This window comes from Helicoverpa armigera, chromosome 20, assembly GCF_030705265.1.
Source record: "Helicoverpa armigera isolate CAAS_96S chromosome 20, ASM3070526v1, whole genome shotgun sequence".
In the NCBI taxonomy this organism is placed as follows: Eukaryota; Metazoa; Arthropoda; class Insecta; order Lepidoptera; family Noctuidae; genus Helicoverpa; species Helicoverpa armigera.
The window spans coordinates 3,137,604-3,163,276 of NC_087139.1; the positions used below are offsets into that span (position 1 = coordinate 3,137,604).

The window sequence follows — 25,673 nt, forward strand, 5'->3', positions numbered from 1 at the left end:
AGTGCTTTTAAGTTTCGCGTCATCTGGAAATCAAATTAATTCACAAATTCAAATATACACAAATTATTACTTTCCAGTACATAAATAAACAGATGACGTAACAATTCATGTTATAATATATAAGCCCTTTATTTCAGACATAGTTTCACTACAATTATTGACTTTTCACAATTGATATTAAGCAATTCCAAATATAAACACATATTTTATAACAAACCGACAGGGAAAGATAGAAAAATACGGGGGACACCGGAAGACCTTAATCCATCTGTGGGACAGCATAGGCAAATAAAAAATAAACTGTACCATGAAAACAGCGCTTTTATATCTTACAAAAATTCCCAAAATCGACTTCAACAGAAACACGGGCTTCTTCCCTATCATGACTATCATTGCAACTTAAGCGAAATACAACATCTTTATCTATAATTGCAACATTATTACCAGTAGCGGACATGCATATCCTACTTTAACACTTGGACAATGTTTCATTGTACGCAAAGTCGCACCGTCCATATAATCTTGCGCTTAATAACTCATTAAGGATATATCCTTTTTACAAATTGAAACGCGCTCAATTCACGCGAGTTAGTTTTGCGGATGTGTTTACACATATAGACTACAAAAAACACACAGTCTAAAAAAAATAAAATTGCAGTTAGATAATTTGGATTCGACAATGTTCTTCGAAAGTGACTTGTGTGTGTGACTTAAAACTGGGGAAAAATAAAACAGCTTAAGTACAATAGCTTTTGAAAGAGATTAGTGTTGTTTAAAAACTAGTGAGAAATTATAATTTCTTTATCAGTTTCACAATAGCTTAAATACAAAAAACAATCAAAATAATCCCCCAAAAAATACACCTACAATCACCTCAACCGATTAATTTCCCACAAAAAAAAAGACCAGCTTTATTTACACTACTTTCGAACCAACAAGCAGTAACGAGATCAGCGAACGGCAATTACAACACTGACTACTCTGTGGCCTGCAGTCTACAGTCTACAAACAACACCACATGCGTACGACCACAGACAATTAACACGCAGTATTTAAACAGGAAGCTTGGAGGATATGACGATATAGATTTAACCTTTGCCACATCCTACATCTCGTCTTGGTTTTGACGCAACATCATTTAGACAATTAGGTTGACTCACTGTTTATGATCAGACTGTGGCGCCGTTTCTTTAAGGATTGCGTGACCTGTTTTAATAAGAGATGAGCTGTGACTAATATTATTATCAATGTAAAGATAGGTACTCTTAATATAAAAATTGTGTCGAAACTATTGCACGGTTATGAAGTACCACCCGTCACTAAACGAAACGTTTTTAGGAAACGGTGATTGAATAAGACTGCATGGTGAGAAGATCGTATAAAACGACCCTATTCGATTCTAGTGATTCATTTGAAATGTAGTACGTAAATCTTAGAATACATCACACTATAAATAAGTTCATAAACATAATAAATATCACCTCCATCAATTAAAAAACCCGTTTGATAAGTAAATTCCCATTCTTGTCATTTAAAGAGTACGTGATAAAAAAGCTTATCTCTTTACACCCACAATATATTGATGACGTCAGATTTAGTTGGTTTTACAATTAATCACTGTTATAATACGTCACTATGCTATGACACTTGATAAAAATTACTCAAGCAATGAAATACTTGTGACAGTTAACGTTATCAATGCGTGATAAAGGCAATTAAATATTATATTATTATTCGCATATTTGGTAACAGATCAAGGCCCAATTGCTCCGACAACGTAAACTTCAGATTTCTTAAAACGACTGTTTTTTTGTTTAAGTTTTATTGTTATGTAATTTCAATTTAATTCCGACATTATTTTTTGACATAATTTGAAGGTAAGCCTGACACCTAGAATCAAACTTAGTTATATTTTTGACATTCATAAGTGCCTAAAGTAAGGTAAGGTAAAGACCTAAATGAAATAAATGATTTGACTTTGACTTTCACACCAGTCTCTATGTTTAAAGCAACTGTATCCAAAAAATCATGTATTTTGATGTTAAGAAAATAAATTGAAATTGATAAATTGACTGTTTACTTTGAAAATTGAACGTGACAATTCATAGTAAACAATCGTTTTAAGAAAACGGGCGTTTAAGTTGTCGGTGAAAATGAGCCTCAGTGTTCCAAGCTTTTAGAATACTCCACTTTAAAATATGCGTAGTTAGAAATAATAATACAGATTGAAATTAAAGTCTTATCGCTATTCTAAGCGATATAATTAGAATGACACTGGTCAGGTCAAAATTGGGCGCAATAATTATGATTCATCTAGTTCTTCCCGATCTATATATATTAGCGAAATACATTTTTATTACTTAGTTAACTATGAACATACCCTGCAAGAAACCCAAAGAGTAAGTAGTGATTCAATTGTTTATTTTCTTTTTATAAAACACTAAGGGTCTTACTACAAAAGTTTTTGTGGTAAGACGGTATCCGTCTTACCACAAAAACTTTTAAACGTCAGTTTATGCCTTGTCTAAAAAAATGTCAAATTATGACGTTGACATATGGTTCATTTTGCAGCCAAAATTTTATTAGACAAGTGTAAAACAGGGTTTAAAGTTTTTGTAGTAAGGCCCATTGCTTCTATGAAGTTATAACTTCTCATGGACAAAAAAATATACACGTAGAACACTATTTATTTCATAATAATACAGCAGTTTATGAGTGCACGTGAAAAGACTGAAATGGCCTTAAACCATTTAATTGTACCAGGTTAGTAGATATCCTCATTTGCACCGTCCGTTTCCGTCGCTAAAATAGAATAGGTGTCCCAATGTATATATATACATTTGTACAAGATGTGCTCAATTTGTACATATTATGTCTAATTGTAGCCATTTAAACGTTTATAGCAATTAGTATTCTTTGGTTTTTCGGCGTTTGTAATTATTTTTGTAGTTTGAGGATGATAATGTTATGAAGTGATGATTTCCTTTTGCCGGTCTTAAAATAGAATGCCAAAACAGTAATTTGAGCTGATTAGAGAATAGTTTCAGAATATATTTATTTTCTGTTTTCGAATAGTAACTGCAAGACTCTGATAACTTCTTACAGTTCTTAACTATTATAGCTTAACTAAGGTAATATAGGAGAAAACTTTGCAATAAAAACTACAAATTAAACGGACAAAGTCTCCGTACAGACTTCCAGAATTTATTCAAAAACAGCAGTTGTATCTAAGTACAGTATCAAAGTCTAAGTCTGCAAGCATTTTAGAAAATCCTCAAATAATTCCCGCTGCAGGGCAGTCGCGCACAGCGGTTATTACGCATATTACACTTACGAACAATCGCCATTAATGGTGGAAACTTGTACTGTTGCGTACACAAGCGACTTGCCGGGTCATTCGTAACCCGAGTCTAAGTTTGTTACACGGACCGTTAGAATGTCTGACATGTTGGAAGTTCGGAACTTCACGTCTTTGTGTGGCAACTGATAGTGAATGTACAAGATAGAATACTAAGTTACGAACAGAGTACAGTTCTAAGTTCATTTGTGTAGTTCCACATTAAATATGCAAGACGGTTTTAATTCAATTTGAGTAGCAATTCTGTTTATCCTTAAACACCGTAACCTATCCCAAAATATAAAACATTATATTAGGAAAATAAATTCCAAAAACGAATACTCAAAAAGCATAATAAACTAATTAAACGCTACCTGTTTTCAATACATCCGTGAATGGCTATCAGAACCATGCACATTTACCTCGAACTCCAAAAACGCTTGTCAAAAACATCCGTTGGCCGTTCTAGAAAGCCGTGTGTCGCTCAGATATCTCTGTTCGAACCAAGTATACTTTGGAAGGACGCCAGAAGTCTTTTTGGCCTCAAGATGTCGTTAGAAGCAACTTCGGTAATACCGCAAGAGTATGTGTGTTTAGTGAGCCGTGGTGCAATCGAGTGCAATGCAGCCGCTTTATTTGTACACTTAATGCACTTCGGCCCCGGCCTTTGGTTCAAAAGTTTTTGCATTTACATATTATTCGGGAATTAGGGCATACCTTACTTTGATGCGGGAATTAGATGGGGAAGTTCGGCTGTGTGTTTGTGATATTAGACAAACATGTCTGTTTTATCTTATTAGAAAATTTTGTATATATAAATATGTAGGTATTGTGTCTGGATTCATGCCTTCCCACCTTCAGCAAGAAGTTTTTGTGCTACTTATTTACTTTCCACACTTTCTCACAACATGATTTTCACTCCTCAAAAAAAAACAGAAATACTTTAAAAAATAAATTGAGAAGTGGTAAAGATAATTTGGTCATTTTACTCCTCGTCAAGGACCAACATACTAAGAAAATTCTTATTAAATTGAAATGAACTAGAAAACTTGACATAAACATACTTATCGTCTCTCATTTTTTATATTAAAGATAAAATACTATATGACCTTGATATAACTTCAGAAGGTATTTGAAGCTGCGTGGGTGAGTCCGCAGGATGTGGTTAGTTTTAGCACGATTACACATGATTAAGTTTAATACAATTTGTTTAAAGGGGGCGTATGAGCACTCGAGTAAACATACAGATAAACAATAACTTAGGTATGAATACTGGTCTGATCTTTGGTATACTTCCTTTTGGGATTTACTTATTTGACGGTTTTTATTTATTTACGGATTTTTTGTTTTATGTACACACACATTATAAAGAAAGACGACAGGAAATAAGGATTAACAACGGTGATAATTTTTATTTCTACGTTCTAAGTTTTTCAACTTAAGTATAGGATTATTTGTAAAGCAATACCATATTTTACATACAATTTGATGAGGAAGAAATATCTTACTACTGTAATGAGATACAACTGTCAAAACATATCCACGAAGTACGTATATAATTTAAGTATTTGCACATTATTGTTTTCTTATAAGCAGAATCATATAATATATTAGAACAAAAACATACCTAAACAAGCTTTGACATAATTCAATCACCGATATACTTCACGACCTCCACAATAGGATGATATCTTCCTTAAATTCAATTCAGGGTTTTACCAAATATCGTTAGATATTCCCCAGTTTCCTTAAAAGTGTAATACGTAACACATTGTATGTATAAAATTGTTAACTACCAACCTTTGAGGTAGGTAAGTCACGTTGTATGCAGTTTTTATCACGTGAGAGCCTCATGTTACAACAATTACAAGTCTATACTAATATAATAATAAAGATGAGTAAAGGCACCGAAGTTACTGAGCCGATTTGAAAAATTCTTTCACTGTTAAAAGCTACACTCTTCCCGGGTAACATAAGATATCTCTTATCCCGGGCCCGTATCGGGTAGTAGGTAGTAGTTTCCACAGAACGTTATGTAATAGGAAAGGTATTCCAAAGTTTAGCACACGCAGATTATGAAATCCCTAGAAGGAAAATGGATGAAATAATAATTTTATTGGCACACTTTGTCCTTTCTAAATACATATATATAGTTATAGATCCATTTTTGGAATTGTTAAAAAATCCTTCATTCTTACTGAATATCATTTATTTAACTTCCAATTACGTTTATATTAATGTATTGGAAAAAAAACATTTAACAATTATGTTATCGTCCCATTTTTCGAATAGTCAAAAACCCTTTACTCAATAGAAAAGTTGAAAGTTTACCAAACAAGTGACTACAGTACTCATAGATTGTAGCAACGAGTTGGGGTTCCGCGAACAAGGAACGGAACCCCCGTTCAATTGTCGAGCTAACGAGGAAACAATCTTGCACGCGCTCCGCTTGCTGCGGAACTCCAGTCAATCTCAGCTGCGCGGGTGATGCACAACGGATGGACCAGGGCTAGCTCTTGATCTTTTATTATTTAATTCAATACTCAATTCTTTATTGTATTCTTACTAGCGACCCGCCCCGGCTTCGCACGGGAGAACAGTATTTCCCCACTATTTAATGGATGCTATTAAGTATACATATAAACCTTCCTCTTCAATCACTCTATCTATTAAAAAAATGATATCCCATTTTCTTTAATTACTAAAGCCATCAGGGTGCAATTCGAGTTCAGATGTCTAGGCTGGTGTTAATAGCTCCTTTGGGCTTGGAATACCTATGCAAGTCATTAGAATATCCTAAACTTGACAAACACTCAGCTATTGTGCATATTGCTAGTCCATTCGCGGAAGACCTACGGAACCTTGACTAAACTTTAAAAATCCGCCTTTGTCTCACAATATACTCAATCATTTTACCTTCAATATTATTCAATGGGTCCCATATCCCTTATCATATAGCAGATATTTTGAAAGTATCAGCCCTACGAGAGGAAGCTATAATTCCGATGACAGTGGAAGTAGTGTCCTAAGTACAAGTGGTTATATAAGGTAATGGGTTGTGTTGTGACGGCCCGTCGCGGTGCTAGGATGTCTCTATTAAAGTAATTGATAGACGAGCTCTGTGCTTCGCGTCATCATATTTTACTGCAGTGTAGCATACACTAGGATTGTTAGGCGTTGTTTGCACAGGACAGTGGTTTTGAGAATATGAAGTGTCAATCAAACTCGCTTCTTGGGATATATGACTCGTGTAAACAGCCGTAAAAGCTGTATTGTCAAAAAAAGATCTGTTTATGTTGTTAACGACATTAGAACTCCAAAACAAATAAACAAGTTATGAGTTATGACTTTATTACGTCCCAAGAGACTGCACTAACTAGCATTATCTACAGGAAACTTGAAAAAAACAATGCCAGCCTACAAGGAACATAAAATAAAAAATATCAGAGCCCGAATGACAGTATAAAAACTTAAGTACGGATGTATGAATAATGGTGCACGCGATAATATCCAATGTTTTCCTTCAAAACACAATAACTGGTGTTTCTGCTTGATAAGAAACCACGACCAGATGTGGTACTCAGTTACTGTCCAGTGTCGGCCACGTGACGGGTTGAAGTATGAGCGAATAGCGACAGTGGGAACAACGAAGAACAGTGCTTATTCTTCGAGCAAAAAAACGAAGAAAAAGGCAAAGAAATATGCGATAAGATCAAGTTGAAGTTTTGATAGCTTTGTAGCTCTGTTAGGGCAAATGTCTTATGTCTATGCCATATATTTTTGTCTGTGTCTCGACGCTGGTCAAGCCTGAAAAATTACATTGTAAATGAACTCTCATTGCTGCCTATATTAAAACTATATTTAAGCATTTTTTTCGCTCTGAAAATCTGAAGCAAGTGTCAAATCTTGAAGTCACCTTTAAAAATCGCTACAGCTCCTAACTTAACCAGCTCATTATTAAATTGTAACCAGATATGTTTTATCATTTTTCTGTGCAGGACAGACGGACAAAACGATAAGAAGTGTGAGTGTGAGGCATACCATGTCGTGTTTCGCAATCTATTAATGTAACTGGCAACACAGGACAGGCGTAACCCATTTTCATGTGTTTCAAATTACAATACTGTTCGATATTCAAATGTTATAAATGGAATTTGGAATCTTAGTTTATGGTTTAGTTATCGATTACGGAGATAAAGCTAGTTTATGGTTTTTTATTTTTTATTTGAAATGAGTTCTGTTATTGCAATGTGCCAGCTATTTTAATGATGATGATTCGAATTTTAAAAACCATAATCAAATGTTCCGAATCGGGCGTAACTTTAGGATATAACGATTTTAGATTTTGACATTATATAGGAAAATATTTAGTAACTTCACTATTAGAAAGAAAATAATAACTCCATTTTAAATTTATCAAACCTATTACTTTAAAATAAGGAGGAAAACACGTAAAACTTTTATCACAAAAGTTACATAACTAACTTAAAAAAAAGGACATAAAAATCAACCAAGAACATAAAAAAGTTTGTAAGATATGGCTTTCTGTGGTTTTAAAATTCTAACGAAACATCACTTATTTATCATTTATATAAAACCTTTTCCTTAGTACCATGAAGGTAGGCATATAAATAGTATGTCTACAGGATAAATATAAAGCTTAACCTTTGTAACATGAATACCTTTCTAGGAATATCTTTCTTTATGGGAGAAACCTGTAGTAAATGTTTAAACAAATGGAGTACGTTCCTGAAATATAGGACTACAATATAAGATTACCATTGCCCATTACGCCTTTATGTGTATTTTCTTTACCCAACTTCTTTTCTCATATTTCGGTCATCGTACCTACGGTTAGACTGTGAGATGACTCCAAGATAGTTAGGAAAAGGCTCGGGAGATCATGATTTCGTCATCAGCCCTTGTATCAAGCATGAAAAATTACGTCCTCTATCTACATAACACAGTAGAATTATATTTTTGATGGAAAGAAGTGACTTTTTAGGCTCGAAAAATACACAAAGGGACTAGTGGAAAAACCCCCACCAATCTAAAATTCGTGTTGTTCTCCTAATATTGTTATAAGCGACTGTTCAACTTTTTTTTTTAATTAAATTAAAAATTTAAAATATTTTATTCGACTTCGTAAAACTAGCTCCCATCAAGATTGTTTACTAAACTAAGGTGCCTTCTCAAATAGAGTGTAGGTACCTACATGGTTATATTATGTACCTACAGCATGATTATGTACTAAAAAAGGTAGTGATTGCATTTTTTAACAGCACTGCGCCAAACCATTCGAAGATATGACCAGTATGACTATCCATGTTCTGCAGTACAAATAAGTAATTAAAGCATATTTTCATATTGGAAGTAGCGTGGCCCTCTCGCATGTTGTACCGCTCGTGTCTGATATTAGCCATATGTCACAGCGATACCGACGTAGATAATGACGACTAATAAGTGCCTGTCTTCCAACACACTGGTGAAGGGATGGGGGCAGTCGATAGTATTTGTCGATGTTGGAGGATTTTATCGATAGAATTACAGATACTAAAGTCTGGTCTCAGTGTCAACATTTGGAAATCAAGTTGGTCAGGACTAATCGATTCCGAATATTCTGGTAGGTATAAATTAATTTTGGATATAGATAGATATTTCGGTTTAAAATAATACCCACCGCATATGTTTTGAATAGTATTTGGTCATTGGTTAGTAGTCGTAATCTTAATTAGTAATATTAGGAGTATCTTAGTCAGTAAACTTTGGCCTTCAACATTCTCGATAATATAAAATTACACCATTCTAAAATACTATCGACATATTTCAATAACCTACCCTTTAACGACGACCTTACAAAGTTATCGACAACGCCACCTCGCAGCCCTCAGCGCGATCTTATCGCTCGGTTTTTATTCTCGTGATATCCACCGATAAGCTGAAATGTCCTTTTTCATAGAAGCACAGTAATGGGCTAGGAGGCACGCTATCCATGCTTATAACTTATGCATACTGATTGCTCTACTTCCACCCTTTACTGGACACGTTTTATCGTAGATATTTTGTTTTTTGTCTTCCAACGTCGATATCGGTCTTCGCATCTCTAAATTTATTTCGAATTACGAATGTGTTCTAGAATGGAACGTGTTTTAAAGTTGATCGAACGATGCTCGTACTTATTTGTCATAGTTTTAAATGACGAATAAGTTTACTATTTCTAACACATAGTTTAGTTTTTTCAGATAAACATATTGACATTTTACAACTAATTTCAATAGGTCTATAATTTAATTGCCATATCTTTTTCCCGATTAATTTGCGTCAACTTTCGAACTATTTTACTGGTTTGTTACATTACACATGGAAAACCAGCCACAACCAAAATAGAACACCCATACTCCCACAAACTAGATCAGTCTCACAACAAACACATTTCTAACGTCCCAATATATTCGTTATCAGTAAATTTAACAAACAGATCATAGCACTAAACAGACGGACGGACATTATATGTGTAATTATTAGTAGGTAAATATGGGTACAAATCACTGGCCACACGCGACTATTTGACCTATTTCATGTACCTCGCATGTCTTGTCATCCGCAGCCTTGCTTGCAACACTGGGTGTATTCAAATTTAAATTGTCAAAGTGATTGTGGAGTATGATAACCGTATCTTTAGTAATTTTAATGGTGGTACTATCGATTAATATAATAAAAAGTACCTATAGTAATATAATTGGGTACGGAGAAACATTTAAAATTAATTTTTGCACCTTTCAGTTTAGAAGGACATTTCAAATTAAAATGTTAGGTTAGCTGAAATCTAACAATACTTTTAGCAAATGTAGTACTACGGATCTGGTAGCAAAGCCTAGAAAAATGTTGCATAAACAAAAATTTATGAAACGTGAAGAAAATTACAATTTATATGTAAACGAATATTTTGATACTTCATAATCCATAATCATAATCAATGACCCAAGCCATCGTTAAATATTATTCAGATTTTCTGATACTTACGACTATTTTTAGGACCAGTAACTATTTTCTAATTAAAACCGTTAACCCAACATATGCCTAAATTATCCCAACATTATCTTGTACTTACAATTCCTTGTCCTACCACCATGGCGTGACGGGACCATATGGTCAACTGACCATAAGTCACCGTTGAAATAAGGTGAACAAAAGATAAAATGTAATTGCAAAGGGTAGTTCCCACGCATTCCCATACAACCCCATGGTTCGTGCCATATGGTACCATGATCTTATCGATAATTATTTTTATTTTCGTACTTATTTTTCCGTTCATGTGAATTAAATAATTTGAACTTAGAATAAGTTCATCAACATGAAGTAATAAATATATCAAGAAGCTTCCAATAATAGCAATATTTTTGTTGAAAACTTGCACTAAATTGCAAAACAGTCATCTACCGTGGGGCCTTTTAGGTTTTTCTATGAATCATACACATTTTCTAAATTAATTTTAGATGTCAAATCTTACAACAAAATAAAATATCCTAGGATTTCGAAAAGAAAATCTTAAAATCCTTCGAACAAGGATGGCCTTGTCTATAAAAAGATCGATAACGATAACAGTATTAAAATGTCGAAAAAGCATTGTTCACCATTTTCAGAAACAGGATTACACTTAAAATACATTTTCCATTAAACTGCTTAACTTGGTTTCGGTTGCTAATAATATTGGATTTTACTTTCGAGAAAATACCCATACCTTACATTTATATAATACGTTTACATTATAATACTACCACGTCCTTTTGATTTTGCCCACATTTAAAAGGAACTCTTTTATATACCTAAATAAAAACCTAACCTAAGTCTTGCTCAATAAATGGTCTATCTAACACTGAAATCATTTCTTAAATTGGAACAATAGTTTCAGAGATATAATCATTCAAAAAAACACACACACTATCCAACTTAACAATATATGTATTAGTATAAACTATAAATATAAAAATTCTCCTTACTTATGTCAAGTACTTTCCTGTGGGTCGTTCCGCGAGTGTAGGGAAAGGAAACGTTTCCGTAAAAATTAGACGACGTCGGGTCACGCCAAATTAAGCACGCCCGGGTTGAGGCACTAGTGTTGGGGAACTATCGATATGGAATGTCGGAATGTCATCGGAATTTCCACGTGGGACGCTCCAATTGACGCAGTGAAATGTTTGCTTGATGCAAAAATAACAATGTAAAATTGTATCTAGAAGGCAATCAACTTCATAAATTTTCCAGTCACAAATACCTATCATTTTTTTTAGCATTAAACTTTTTTGCAGACAAAATCAAAAATCTTCCTAATGTAATAACTCTTGAATAATAAATAAAAAGTCACTGTCACATGTCAGTAAATAAAACGTCACACACCACAAAATTCTCTCAACCTTGCATACTTAAGTCAAAACTTCACAATACAACACAGCATCCCATCACCAACACAACAAAATTCTCTTTCGCAACACACGCGAGTAATTCACACAGCATATCGATAGTCGACATTATCGACATTCCACCTGGATCGTCCCTAGCGCGCACCCCTACGCCTGAAATCAACAGGTCTCGCCTGTACTCGTCTCGTTCACGCAGTACTAAGAAACATGGCCTTTTAAGACAGTATATTGTACTATGGTAGTGTTTTTTTTTCTTGCTGGTAAAAAGAAAAAGGTTTTTCGTCTTGGTATGGCTGAGAAAATTCGTAGAAAGATGGTTTGTGCAGGTGCAGTCTTAAAATCTGCCGCATCAATGAATTATGATAATTTCGATCGACTTATGGTATAAGAAAATAACAGGATAAATAAGTTTGTAAGCTTGTTTTAGTTCCGATCCTAAAGTTTGCCTTATCTTCTCAAAATTATTTGAAAGCATTGACTCTTTCTTCATATTTTATTCTCAATTTCAACCTTCTTAATCTCCAAATAAATACACCATTTTATAAAAATTCTTACCCTAGACTTTTCCATCAAAATCACAAAACAAAACAATATCTAAACCCCAGCATTCGATATTCAAATCCCATTCGCGCCAAACTATGGGTCAGAGCAACCATAGTGCAACCGATCGCATTTGACGCCACATTGCTTATTCATGAGGTTAATTACCTTAATTGTTTTATAGAGGTACATACCAGAATCGGTTGCAATGTAGGGATGTAGTTTGGTAGTTTGCGGTCCCATTTTGGGGTTCTTTTGGGACCAAATAGGGGTTGAATTTGATTTGTGATGATGTAAGAAGCTTCTAAAGATGGTTTGTAATTATGCTGTTATAAGTCTTATGTCGTGGTACACAAAGGTCATAATAGCGAACCATAAAATAGAAACTTATGAGTCACATAGTTCAACCACAGCGCATCAGTCCGTAACCAAAAACAAGCGAACAAAAGAAAAACTAAAATTTTCACAATTCATTTTCACAATCATTTTATCTTCCCACAAAGTATATCGACCTCCTATAAACCATACAATGTGAAACAATTATAAAGAGCAGGAAGTACCGGAACAATTTCGAGATGGTCCAGCGACTCACTGTTTACACCTTACCACATAATGTTCTAACTTATCAAAGCAAAACCACCCTTATTTCTAAACACCTAAAGTTCAAAATTGCCCTGTTTAAGCAAGGTAGGACTTGGATGGTTGACCGTATACATCTCGCAATCTCTTGTATGGAAATCGTACAAAAATGGCGGCAAATTACGCGCGTCACAATGACCAAAAGAGTTCGTAATGATATATGCGCAGGCGACTCGATCTAATGTTAGCAGATGATGTATCATACAGGATGTTGTTCGTTCGTTTGTTCTGGAAAATTCTTTGGTGATTATAACTACTGAAAAATACCGTTTTAATGATAAAAATGTCATCTGAAACGCGACCTTAGTGTCGACGTTTCTAAGTAAAATCTTATAAGAATCGACGGTCTTAGCTGTAACATAAGACATTAGAAAAAATATATCGATCAAAAAAAATCTCATAGTAATTGTTTTTTATTTGAAATAGGACTTTGAAAGCTATTTCGCAACGTCAAACTACATAGTTGTCCAAAGTGTTGGTCTCATAGAGAAGAACTGTCAAGAAACTACATAAAAATGAGCGTCATAACAAGATATCCTTCATACAAAACTATGTATAAAAGTCCTTCAAAATAACATAGAGATAAAGTATAGAGCTCGTATTGTCACAGACTGGCTCGCTGGTACTTTGTTTCATTATGTAGAACACAATACGCTCTACATAGGTAAGGTCTAATTGGAAATGTTCTGTAACCGAATAGACAACACATGAAAAATGTTGCTGTGTGCTCTCATGTTGAGATGGACCGATGTTACTGACTGTTGTGTAGTTTAGGGCGATTTGGAAAAATTCTGATAAGAAAAAAAAGTACTGAAAAATAAAAGAGACTCATAATGATTGAGTGAAAATGTCTTCGAAATAAAACATGACATACTTGTCTGTTATTACTAAGACATTTTTCAAGTTTCTATTATTTTTCATAAATTTTTCCTTTATTTATTTTTATAATATCTATAAAATATATTATAATTACACATTAGCGTCATTTAACTGTAAGATTCCCATCAGGAAAACACATAATATTTCGTGATAAAATTCCTAATGGCCATAAATATTCCTAATTTAGGATACAATAGCGCAATTAATTTTAATTCTGTATAATGCAACATTACATGAAACTTCAGTAGGTATACATTTATTTACGAACAGTTCATTATATTATTTTTCAATCACCTACATCTTATTATTCCTTGAGAATAAAAAAGAAGCCTTCATGTAATGTCAAACTATCTTAGAAAAAGTTTCTTGCCGGCTCTTCTCGTTGAGACCAACTTTTTAGAACCATACAACTAGTGTGCCTTTTCATAAGATCCTTTTATTCATATTAATTAAACATTCCTATTCTTAGAAACAAACACATTTAAGCTATAGTTTGACAGTAAACAACCCATTTTCCCACCTCCTAGAAAGATCCCACATATCCTAACTTCTCAATTCACCAGCGACACAAGCAGGCGAGCCGTGACGCCGGTCGCAAGTGGCCGGTCACGCCAACATCGGAAGTCATCCGCTATTGATACCATCTCATTGTGAACAGCAATTTGCTGCCGGATGTAGGAGAAGGCTGGCTCCATGAGTATGTTAACTCTTTGGTCGATAAGAAAATATTGGCTGGTAGATGTTTGAATTTGGATTCATTCTTGAGACTGAGAAAAGTTTTAGAAAATATTTACAACTTTCAGAGCCCATTTTAGGTATATATGAAAAAAAATGTACAATGTAAATAAATATCATGTCGATATATAGTGTCCTACTAAATCCTTAAGAAATTCCATTTGAAAATTATCGTCTTGAAAGAAAATTTTCTGGTAAGACATTTTTTGTGTTAATGTAATCTTATAAGATTTTTGTTTAACATTGAATTTGACATTAAAAAAAACTTAGCGATTCACCAAATAATGAGTACGAAATAATATACAAAACACGTATCGTACAAACAATGGATTCACACAAACATGTGTCTCTCAGAATTATTCCTAACATTTTCAGCTTCATTGTGATCCGCGCACGGAGTCACGCTCCAGAAGAAATTAATGCCATCATGTACGTCCAGCGTGTCATTACAAACACACGTACAGTTATTATACCTACTCTATACCCAGTCTATTCAGCCAATAGCAAGCCAACAGCAAAACAAAACAAAACTTAGCAGACTATCCTCCGTATCGATCTTACTCAGTAATTATTCTCAATTGCTTATAAACATTCATATCCAGTCCACCTACAAATGCTAGTGATATTCAACCATTTTTATTATTCGTGTTTTATCTCCAAACCCATCGCACTTTCCTTATACTTTCTAATACTATGTGATTTTGTTTTACCACCAGTCATTACGAGAAATTATCCAGATATTCGTATGATAGCTCCGAACTTTTAGTTCGGTATCAATGTCTAGCTGCCCAATATTAGGCGATCGATTTCTTGATAATATCTACGTTGCTACCTAACTGAATAGAAAATACAATTAAGTCTGGTTGGTTTGTATTGGATGTTTACTGAATAAGAAATATACTTATTCATAAATTATTGTGTTTATAGAATAAGCTCTACTTGCTAAGTTATTCGGAAGTTTGCTAGTACAATTTAATATGAATGCATGTTCTTTATTGTTGTCGTGTCATAATGCATCGTCTCGTAGCGCGGCAGCAGGCGCACGCGCCGGCGGCCGCGCGCACGGGCAGGTGTGCTCTGACGCTTCCCCCTCCTGTTGCAGAGCGGGCAATGCGGCGCGAGTAGCGCGGTGGGGTCCTACCCGCCGCCCGCCGATCGGCCAATCGTGGCCCGTCTTGCCTATGATGTCATCGGAAGAGGAGGCCGATTCTCCCTACTCGGATAAACTGCTTAGGAAACAGAAGCGCGCCAGACAGCGCGTGGACGCCGGTGAGCCGCGCAATTCTTACTCGACTCTCACGACGAACGGACTCGCGCCCGCGCGCGCCGCACACATGAGCGGCGGACTTTACGGCGCCATCTTCGAGGGCCGCCAACACTTCGGCCTCTTCGGCCCGGGCTACCCACCGGCCGAGATGATCAACGAACTCCTTGGGCGAACGCCCAAGCAGGAAGACGCTGGGGACGAAGCCTCAGGCGGCGATATCGCGCACCGAGTGCTGCGCGATATTCTACAGAGCCGCAAGAAGGAACTCCTGCGCCTTTCCCCGGACAATAACAATGTGCTCGCGAACAACAACAACGATGAGCCTAAACTCAAGATGTCTCCGGAGCGACCGCAATCCCGGGACTCGCGACCAGACTTGGACGACGCGCTGCTGGCGCTCGACAGCGCCGGCGACTCGCGAACTTCTCCGCTGCCCACGCATCCCTCGCAGGGCTCCGAGCCCTTGCTCGCGCCCAAGTCTGAACCTGAAGATCGTGATAGTGATGCTCAACGTTCTTCGCCGCGACCGCTCGATGTGAAACGTGCTCGTGTTGAGAACATAGTGTCGACAATGCGGTCGAGTCCCGCGCCGCAGCCGCCACAGGTGAACGGCTGCAAGAAGCGGAAGCTGTATCACCCGCAGCAGCACGACGGCGCACATGAGCGCTACGGCACCAGCCACGGCAGCAGCGCGCAGACAGTCTCCGACGAGTCGGAGGACGACGCTGACAGACCGCCGCCCATCGAAAGAAAGTTAGTAGAAAAGAATGCACTTAAGTCACAACTTAGGACTATGCAAGAACAACTTGCAGAAATGCAAGAAAAATACATGCAGTTATGCAATCGTATGGGACAAGAATCAGAGACGAATGACAACGATGGTGCTTCTAGTGATGTAGAACAGAACGATGACCCTGTACCCAAGTCTGAGCCCGCCTCGCCCGCGAAGGAGGTGCCTCCGCCTATACCTAACAGTGTCGCGCCCAACATGCTGTCGCAAGTGATGAGCAAGATGATGTCTGCTAAGATGCACGCGCATGCAGTGGGTCACCCGCACCTCCCGCCCGGCTTCAACGGCGCGCTGCCGATGATGCCGCACCTGCCGCCCGAGCACATGCACGCGCCGCATCCGCACCAACACCTCAACAATGCGGCCGCCATGTACCTTAATGTTAGTCAAAAGCTATTCCTAGAACAAGAAGCGCGCATGAAAGAAGCCGCTGAGCAACAACAACAGCAGCAGCAACAACAACAACAACAAAATAAGCAGCAGCAAAGGCCACAATCAAATCAACACTCGCCGCAGCAGCGACAACTCGGGCCAACGCCAAAGCCTCCGCTATCGTCAGAGTTAGCCGAGCGATTAGATGCGCTCCGCAGCAATGCGGGCTCAGTGGGCCCCGTCTCAGGGGCGGACCTAGAAGGATTAGCTGAAGTGCTCAAAAGTGAAATCACAGCGTCACTCGCAAGCCTCATCGACTCAATAGTGACGCGGTTCATGCATCAGCGACGTGTCATGGGCAAGCAGTCCGAGGCGGCGGCAGCGGCGGCCGAGCAGCTCAACAAAGACATCATGATAGCGACACAGATGCTCGACAGAAAGTCGCCGCCATCGAAGCCACCGCAGAGGCCATCAGGGCAAATGTCAGGTAACCAACCCGTCCATCACCCGGGAGCGCCGAATGGCGTCCCGTCGTTTCTGACACATAACCCTATGATGATGAGCCAGATGAACGGCCCCCGCGCGCCCAGTGGCGCGTCATTCTCGATGCACGCCGAGGCGAGCGGGCCGGGCCACGGTGCTCACATACGGCCTCCCACAGGCATGTTCCAGACGCCGCCGAAACCGCTCGGACAGCTGTACATGAATGGACACTTCGACCGGGAACCCAACCCTGAACAAAACGAGGCCCTGAGTCTAGTCGTCACACCTAAGAAAAAGCGGCATAAGGTAACGGACACGCGGATTACGCCTAGAACTGTTAGCCGAATTCTGGGAGAAGGCGTGGGCCAGTCGCCGGAGAGCAAGTTCCCCGAGTCGCCATCGCCACGGCCTTACCCCGGGGGCATGGCGGGGCTGCCGACGCCGGTAGCCATCCCCAACCCCGCGCTGCACGAGAGCCAGGTGTTCTCGCCGTACTCGCCGTTCTTCGGCGCGGGCGGCGGGCTGGCGCGGTCGCCGCCGGCGGCCCCGGAGCGCGAGTCGCCGCCGCTGCCGCACGCGCCGGCGCTGCTGCACCCCGCGCTGCTGGCGCACCACGCCTCGCCGGACTACCTGCGCCACCACCACGCCAACGTGCCGCACCACGCGGGCGCGCCGCACCACCCGCTCATGGACGCGCAGGACCCGCACTCCGACTGCAACTCCACCGACCTGCCCTACGACGGAGTCCAGCCTACTATATCCTTTTCAATAGAACAAACATTTTCTCCTAGGTATCGCTGATTGAGGTCAACTCGCCGATGTAACTCGAGTAGATCGGATCGGGCACCGCACACGCCCACTCATATCTTATTTCTGTAGTGTTTAACCTTACGACTGCCGCCGCCTACTTCCTACTTACTGGTTAGCTATTACGACTGAGGAAACCTCACAAATGCTGCGGTTTCTACGTTTTCCACGATCCCAGGCCTATCGCGTACTTATGAGCTGTAGAATTAAATTACGTAAACATTAAGTTTTCTTTGGTTCACTTGTGCTACTAATCACGTACAAAATCCGGAGCAGAAAGAATCTTGTTAAGTACATATGTCAATCCCCAATTTAACTAATCCAATAAATGACTACTCATATCAATAGCTTACCTTTCTAGACTAAAATCTTGACAGTATCGCGATCTTCCAAGCATCTCTATCAATCGGTATAAACAAACATAATCCATGGAATAGCTCGCATAAGTGCAGACGGCTAAGGCACATTATAAGATTAGAAAATGCAAACGGATTAAGTATTTGTGGTGCTTCATAGCGCGCCCACGACAAGCCGGGATCTAATCAGATTTTATAAATCTTTGAGGGACAATCCTAAGAGATATGCCTGTTTAGAAATAGCTGAATAGCCTTCACTTTACTTGGTCTTGTTCTTAGGGAAAACTAGTCGTAAACAATTACGACATAGCTATTGTTTGAGTAAATAATAATGTAAACTTTGATCTATTAAGTTTGTGGTCAATTGTACAAACTAGGAAACAATTGTAAGATTCTATAACATTGACGTCATTCTTAAATATAGTCTATTTATTAACTATAATATAAAATTCCCCCTCATCATCGATACCTATAGTAACTAAAAAGTCTTAAAACTTTTTTAACCAATATATAAATCCAACCTCTTTTCTCACTACGAACAATCAATCTGTCCCACAGAAAAAAAAACAATTGATTCCAAATTGAAAACATGACACTATGTTCCATTTACAAATCTTTGCAAAAATTCCTTTAACTCCTCTGTACTCGTCAACATTGACGCCGATGCACCTCCGCAAGGCGAAGCTGATGTTCTTCTGGGTGCGGTACCCGAGCTCCGCAGTCCTCAAGATGTACTTCCCCGACATCAAGTTCAATAAGAACAACACGGCGCAGCTGGTCAAATGGTTCTCCAATTTCCGGTAAGTGTTCTTTTTTTAAACTCATTTTGTGGTATGCAAACTCTTTGGTGTGTAAGAAGGTTTTAGTGCGTCTTTTTTTTTTTTTGAGGACTTATGTCAGTTTTACCGTAACAACATATCAGACAAAGCTATATTCGGATAAAATTAATAAGGCTTAATAGATAAACTATTTTGTCCCATTAAATAATAAGCAAAGCAAAATGATTTCGATAAAATCTTATCCTCGTTATATTCCGTTAGTTTTAAACAATGCATCATAACAGGCCAAAAATATCATTTAATTAGTTGTAAATGTTAACCAATAATGTGATATCACTATCCTTTTAGATTATTTTCAAAATGTTTTCCGTTCCCTATTTTAATCTTGTGGTTAATACATTTTAGATAGACATAGTGACGTAATGGCATGAAAAATATTTCTGCGCGTTTATTTCGCATTTAAACTATTAATATTATTGATTACCAATAGGTATAGAACATTATATTTATCCCTATTAATCGATATATACGAATCACTTATTAAATCATTTTTGAGAAGTTCACCAAAATCAATCAACTATCAATTTTTTTCCATCTTGCCGTAAACTTAATAATTCCTTCGAAATAGGGTAAATCTAATAGGTAAATACCAATTTCGACATCTTCCTTACGACTAAAGGGTTTTGATTCACTATTTCCTAATTATGAAATTCTCGTAAAAGGGGCGACTCCCCCTAACTAAAATTTAAACGGGTTAGTGTAAACAAATAGGGAAATTTAGTGGCATTTACTTTGATAACTTAATAGTTTACTAAACGTGATTTTATAACTACTTCCTATCACTTTAAAAAATCAAAACTATATATTTTCCTTAATTTCAAAGGTAAGAATACAAACAAAGTTGCGTAATAATAGACTAGGTTTGCTTACGGAATATAAAATGAAGAAATTGCAATAAAATACAAAAGAAGGTCAGATGCTTCTAGTCTTTAATTTTCTTAAATCGATCGAAGACAATGTCATGTTGATAATTTTTTCAAGGAAATTATAGAAAACATAGCATAAGTTCTACTAACCAAGGGGGAAGGTTACATTACTTTGTAGAATTTAATTACGTAATTATATAAACGCTTATTCAGAAAAACGACAGTTAAAAAACATTTTTATATTTCGTCGTGTTCTGGAATAATATACAAAGCGTTAAACTAATCAATTATTTAGAAATATAAGGAAAGCTCATTTAAAGGAAAATAATAAATTTAATACCACAACGAAAAATCATTGTACCAAGTACTTAGGTACTACAAGTTACGGAAAAATCCGCCCCAGTATTGATTTCAACTCGAAATGTTTTCGTGTTATCTAAGTCCTATGATAAGGGCGTGCTCCTATGATAAACACCTTCCCCCCTTCTTTCACACTATCTGATTATTCTGATTCACTCGACTTCGTATCGATTTTAACGCTTTCGCACTTACCCGCGACTCGATTCAGGAATCTAGATTGCTATCTAGTTTATCTTTCATAATGTTGCGTATCTTCTTTTCTGTGATTTTTTGTCGATAGCTACGTAATTCTTCTTATCGATTTATTTTGAAATAAAATCTAGGCGACATACATTCTCTAAAAAACTTAAGAAAATCTACTCATGAAATTGAAATTCCCTCCCATTAATCCTCCTAAATAAATTGCATAAAAAATACAAAGAAAAGTACCTAACAATTAATCTAAATTACCAATAAATATTACCACAACATTCGATTATCAAATTCAATATAATTATATCAACATATCGAGTATTCGCGTCCCACATTCGATATCGAACACGCGACTCGATATCGCTCACCACCGATCCCCCAGAATATACGCACTGTCGCGATGTATGCCAAACACTTGATACTGTTGATATATCGACTTTTATATTATTAAAGCTTTCTGCTGCTATCTCAAGCTTGTATTATCATTATCTAAGTTAGATAAACGATACTGAGTGAAAGCTTTGATAACGAACGTTTGTATAACATAGTTTTGTTCGCACTAATTGTTGTAATGTGCACTTGTTATATTTGTGTAGTCTTCTGAATCTGGATAAAAACGTACCTACATAAAAAATACAGTCTATAACACCACTCATACTTACATATATTCTTAACAGTTACTGTCTATCTAGTGCCTTGTTTCATAACTTTAAAGAGCTCCATTCCTTTACAAGTCACAAATGAGCGGTCAAACGATGACTCAACTCAAAAGACCATCGCGACCAAAAATAACTGTAAAAAAAGTAAAAATCAAAATGGCTACCGGGGAAAATCTTCCTCACACGACTTGGACAAGTTAGTCCATTAGCATTGTCCCCTTAATGGTCGTATTGTGGACATCGGAAAACGACCATTTCCTTCGCGATAAACATCTCTGAAAGGCTGAAGGGGTGAGGGTAGTTCTATAATCGCACGAAAGCCAATTACTAAGGTCCGACGTATGTTTTTCAACATCGATTAGGCTAAGTTTAAACTTTTCTGAGGTTAGTTTGAATATCGAATGTCGTATACAGTGTGGTACATTATTAAGGAGACTATTTTTAGTGGTCTATAGCTCATGATAATAACGCGGTATGTAGATGAAAATACAAAAAATATATATTGCGAAATGTCATTACGTTTTCCTGGAAACATTAAACAGTGAAGTTTTTGACAAATTATCTCTCTATGTTATGTAGTAGTATAACGTCAATTATGTACCTACTTTCTCTTCCAAATCCAATTTAAAATCCACCAAAAATTTACAAAAATGGTAAAAGTAAAACGTTCTTCCTCTCTATACTTGATTATTTCTTGACAATTTTAATTTCCAATCATTAGTGTTGTTTAATATATATTTCGTTTATTATTATTATTATCGATTTCACATAATTAAACTTATCTAAAGGCTATCGTTAACTTTGACTTCACATTGATTAGAGTACCTACTTTTTTTTTAATTAAACCTAATCAGTCTGTTTTATAATAGGATTTAACAAAACGGGGCTAAAAGTCATCGATAAACTTCGCGATAACATTATAATAAGCTAATCAATTTGAAAAGATTTGTTTACAATTTTAAACGAAATTAAAAATCAGTAGATTATGCAAGTTAAGCTTTTTACACTATTTCATTCGCGCTTCATTACTTTCTTGCAGTCATTTACTGGGTTCTTAATCTAAGCAATCATTGTAATTCGAATTTCAAATAAATAATTACGAACCGCCGTCAATTTCTCAAACCGTTCGACATTCGAAGACGTAAGGCCCGCACACACGACCGGCCACTTGTTGACGTGTAGGACATCTCGAGGGCTCTAGTTCCCGAGAGCTCTCCTTGTGTCTTTTAGACGGTCGCCTCGTGTGTCGCGCCTTTATATTTGTTTTCTTTAATGGTTAGCTTGCCAAAGAGGTTGTTTGCCGAAGTTGCTTAGTCTGCCAGCCAGTTATTTTATGCTAGAATTTCAGGTGTTATGATTTAGTAAATCTGCAGGCTCATGTCTAAGAGGAAAATAGACGCAATGCAATTTCCTTGTATCATAAAAGAGATGTTGGTTTAAATAATTTATTTAAATCTAAATGCAAATTAAAAGCTGAAAATAACTCTGAAAACAATTACATTGAATCTTTTCTAACGAGTCCAGTGGCGATGTTTACGTCTTCAGCTCATTTAAAATCAACGCCGCAAAAGTTCAAACAAACACAAAAGTCTTCACAGAAACTCTCCCGGGGGGCAAAACAAACATCCTTTACTCAAAGTCGATGCAAAGACAAATTCTTTTGGCGCGCGAACTCAAAGAAATGCGCGGGCTTGCAAACAAAGAGTCACTCGTAGAATTAGCCGGCGCGACGATAGCACTAATTAGCAACGGTGACTCGTTTAAGTTATTTCGCTTAATTAAGTTGCGCAGAAGTGGTCTGCGGCCGGCCCGCCCCGAGAAGGCGTCGTAAATTGTTAGAAACACGGGCAACACTCCAATTAATCTTTTTACACATCCAACTAGTCGCATGAGGGTGTGCACTTAGACCAGCCGAGGTAAAAACCTTTTAAGCGCATACACACGGCCGCGCGGTCGCGCCGCGCAAATGTACATACGTCAAGTGTGCTCACCCCACACTAATCATACGCTTATTATATCATCAATACTTAATTAAATTCTCTTTTAATATCATTTAAGTAACCATCAAAATATTTCGGTAAATAAATACCGCGCAATAGACTTGAAGCATCAAATAAAAACTGAAGTTTTGAAATTAGAACGCAAAATAAACGGAATCAACCACCGAAACATTTCATAGCGATTATAGGCAGCGAATATTTTAAACTGAGATTTAAATCTCTCATATGTAAGGACTCTTACAGTGGGATACGGAAATGTTGCCAGCCTTACGTCGCAATTTCCACATGCCTTTTTAACTTACCGTGTTAACAGCCAGAGGCTGTACATATTTAGTTCAATATTTAATGTTGTAATTAAAAAACTTAAGTGTACAATTTTATCGGTTCGCTATTTAACGTAAACACGCTTTGACATACTCGAAACGTTATCAAAGTGTAAAGGAAAAAGAATTAAAGTAAACGCGAGTAGACGCGTGTAGTCCGCACATGAGGCGGTGTGTAGACGAGCCTGTTAGTGTCACTAATTCATCCCCCACCTTGCTTGCTCCTCGCGCCGCATTGTATACAGAAACTGTAAAATTTAATTGGTTGGCTAATACACTGCACCCGTGTGGAGTCTAATTTACGTGTTAACATTTTTAATAAGGCCCGGCGAGGCTAGGGCGCCAAGTGGCCGGCCATTTATATCGCGCCACGCTCATGCGAGCACCTCCAGTAATTAATACGACCCTTTCGAGGAAGCTTATGAGTAGTTTTCCTTCAAAAAACCTGCTAATTACACGTCAGAAGTTTTCATTTGTGAGGTACATGTCGCTAGGAGCGCCGGCCACTCAGCGCCAATCCCATTAGCAGGCGAGTTTATTTACCATAAGAATTCGTCTAAAGCCATATGCGGCCCAAAAAGAACGTCACACCTTAGTACTAAATTCTCGCTAACGTGTCTTTACTTCCGAATTAAAGTTCACACGCACGCAACAGCGTACGTAATAGGTGAAGAGGGCGCGGCATTATATTTACATATCATTGCGATACGCTAGCCATTATAAAATATTAGCCTTTCGCCGGCCATCGTCGTTAATAATATAATTAAAACACGCGAAGGCGCGGTATTACTTATCGCAGCGATCAAGGAGTGAGTCGTGTAGAAGGGGGTTTATAATTCGAATGATGTTCCGTGGCCTAGTTTGTCTAATAAACGATGTTTTTTACTTACATTTACGTAGGTCTCAATGCGATCAATCGCGGTAATTCACGTTGAGCGGTGGGTCTGTAGGCTTGCAATTGGCTCTGAAGGCAGGCCGCACGTTGCCGCAAACACAAGTAAGCGGTCGATGTAGCACACGCGATGTACCATCCATCAGCTAATGAGTGAGTAATTAGAAAAGTGGCGGTTTCTTCCGACGGCCGACCTTATCTTGTCTTCGATGCGCCATTAACTTTTTTAATTACTCCACCCTTCGCCTCCCTTGTTTCATACAAAGGGTATTTCAGGATCGATTGTGAGTTGAACTAGAATTAGCCGATGTATCATTTTCACAGAAAAAGAAGGATAAACTGAGAGGCTGGATTATAAATAAACCCACCTTAGATTTACATTCAATTAGTCACGTAGGCAATTATAAAAGCCACTGCAAAATAAGTAGATACCTACCTATACCAAGGAAATATTTCAGTCTTATTTTTAGTGGGACTCTTGTCATAATTTTTCGTGTAATTTAAGTATGTTTGAGTCGTGTGTCGTCATGCAAGGGCACGCCTTGTGGTGGTCTCGAAGGAGCGGGCGCGTTCCTTTCATTAGGCTGTACCTTACAACGCCTTAGCACAACTGTCATTTTAGGCGGGAATGTCACGCGAGTTTTTTTACGGCAACATTAATGACACAGATAAAAAATTGAGAGAATGTATGACTTAAAATAGGTTCTATATTACATAGTCAATAATACTAGTGGAAAAATGTTATTATTTCAATAGAGAATAATTAAATCGACTTCCAAATAACTATGTTATCAACAATAATAAAAGCTAACAATTTTAAAGTCAGTGAGAATTAATTAAAATAAACTTTGTTACTTCGAAATGAATATTTCTTAGAATTGAAATATCTGTAATATTGTTTTGTCCTTATTCTATCC

At 37.4% G+C, this 25,673-nt stretch overlaps 1 protein-coding gene across 4 annotated transcripts in view; it reads left to right on the forward strand.

Annotated features, from left to right (window-relative positions):
- LOC110381538 (homeobox protein prospero) overlaps window positions 1-25,673 on the forward strand; it is a 98,105-nt gene that overhangs the window by 62,320 nt on the left and 10,112 nt on the right. For 3 of the 4 annotated variants that reach the window (XM_064039648.1, XM_064039647.1, XM_049848432.2), the window contains exons 4-5: window positions 15,653-18,218; window positions 19,271-19,425. In XM_064039648.1, coding sequence (XP_063895718.1) covers window positions 15,732-18,218; window positions 19,271-19,425 — 2,642 coding nt within the window. In that variant the 5' untranslated portion in view covers window positions 15,653-15,731. The remainder of the gene's footprint in view (window positions 1-15,652; window positions 18,219-19,270; window positions 19,426-25,673) is intronic. The other variant, XM_064039649.1, reaches the window with a different exon arrangement.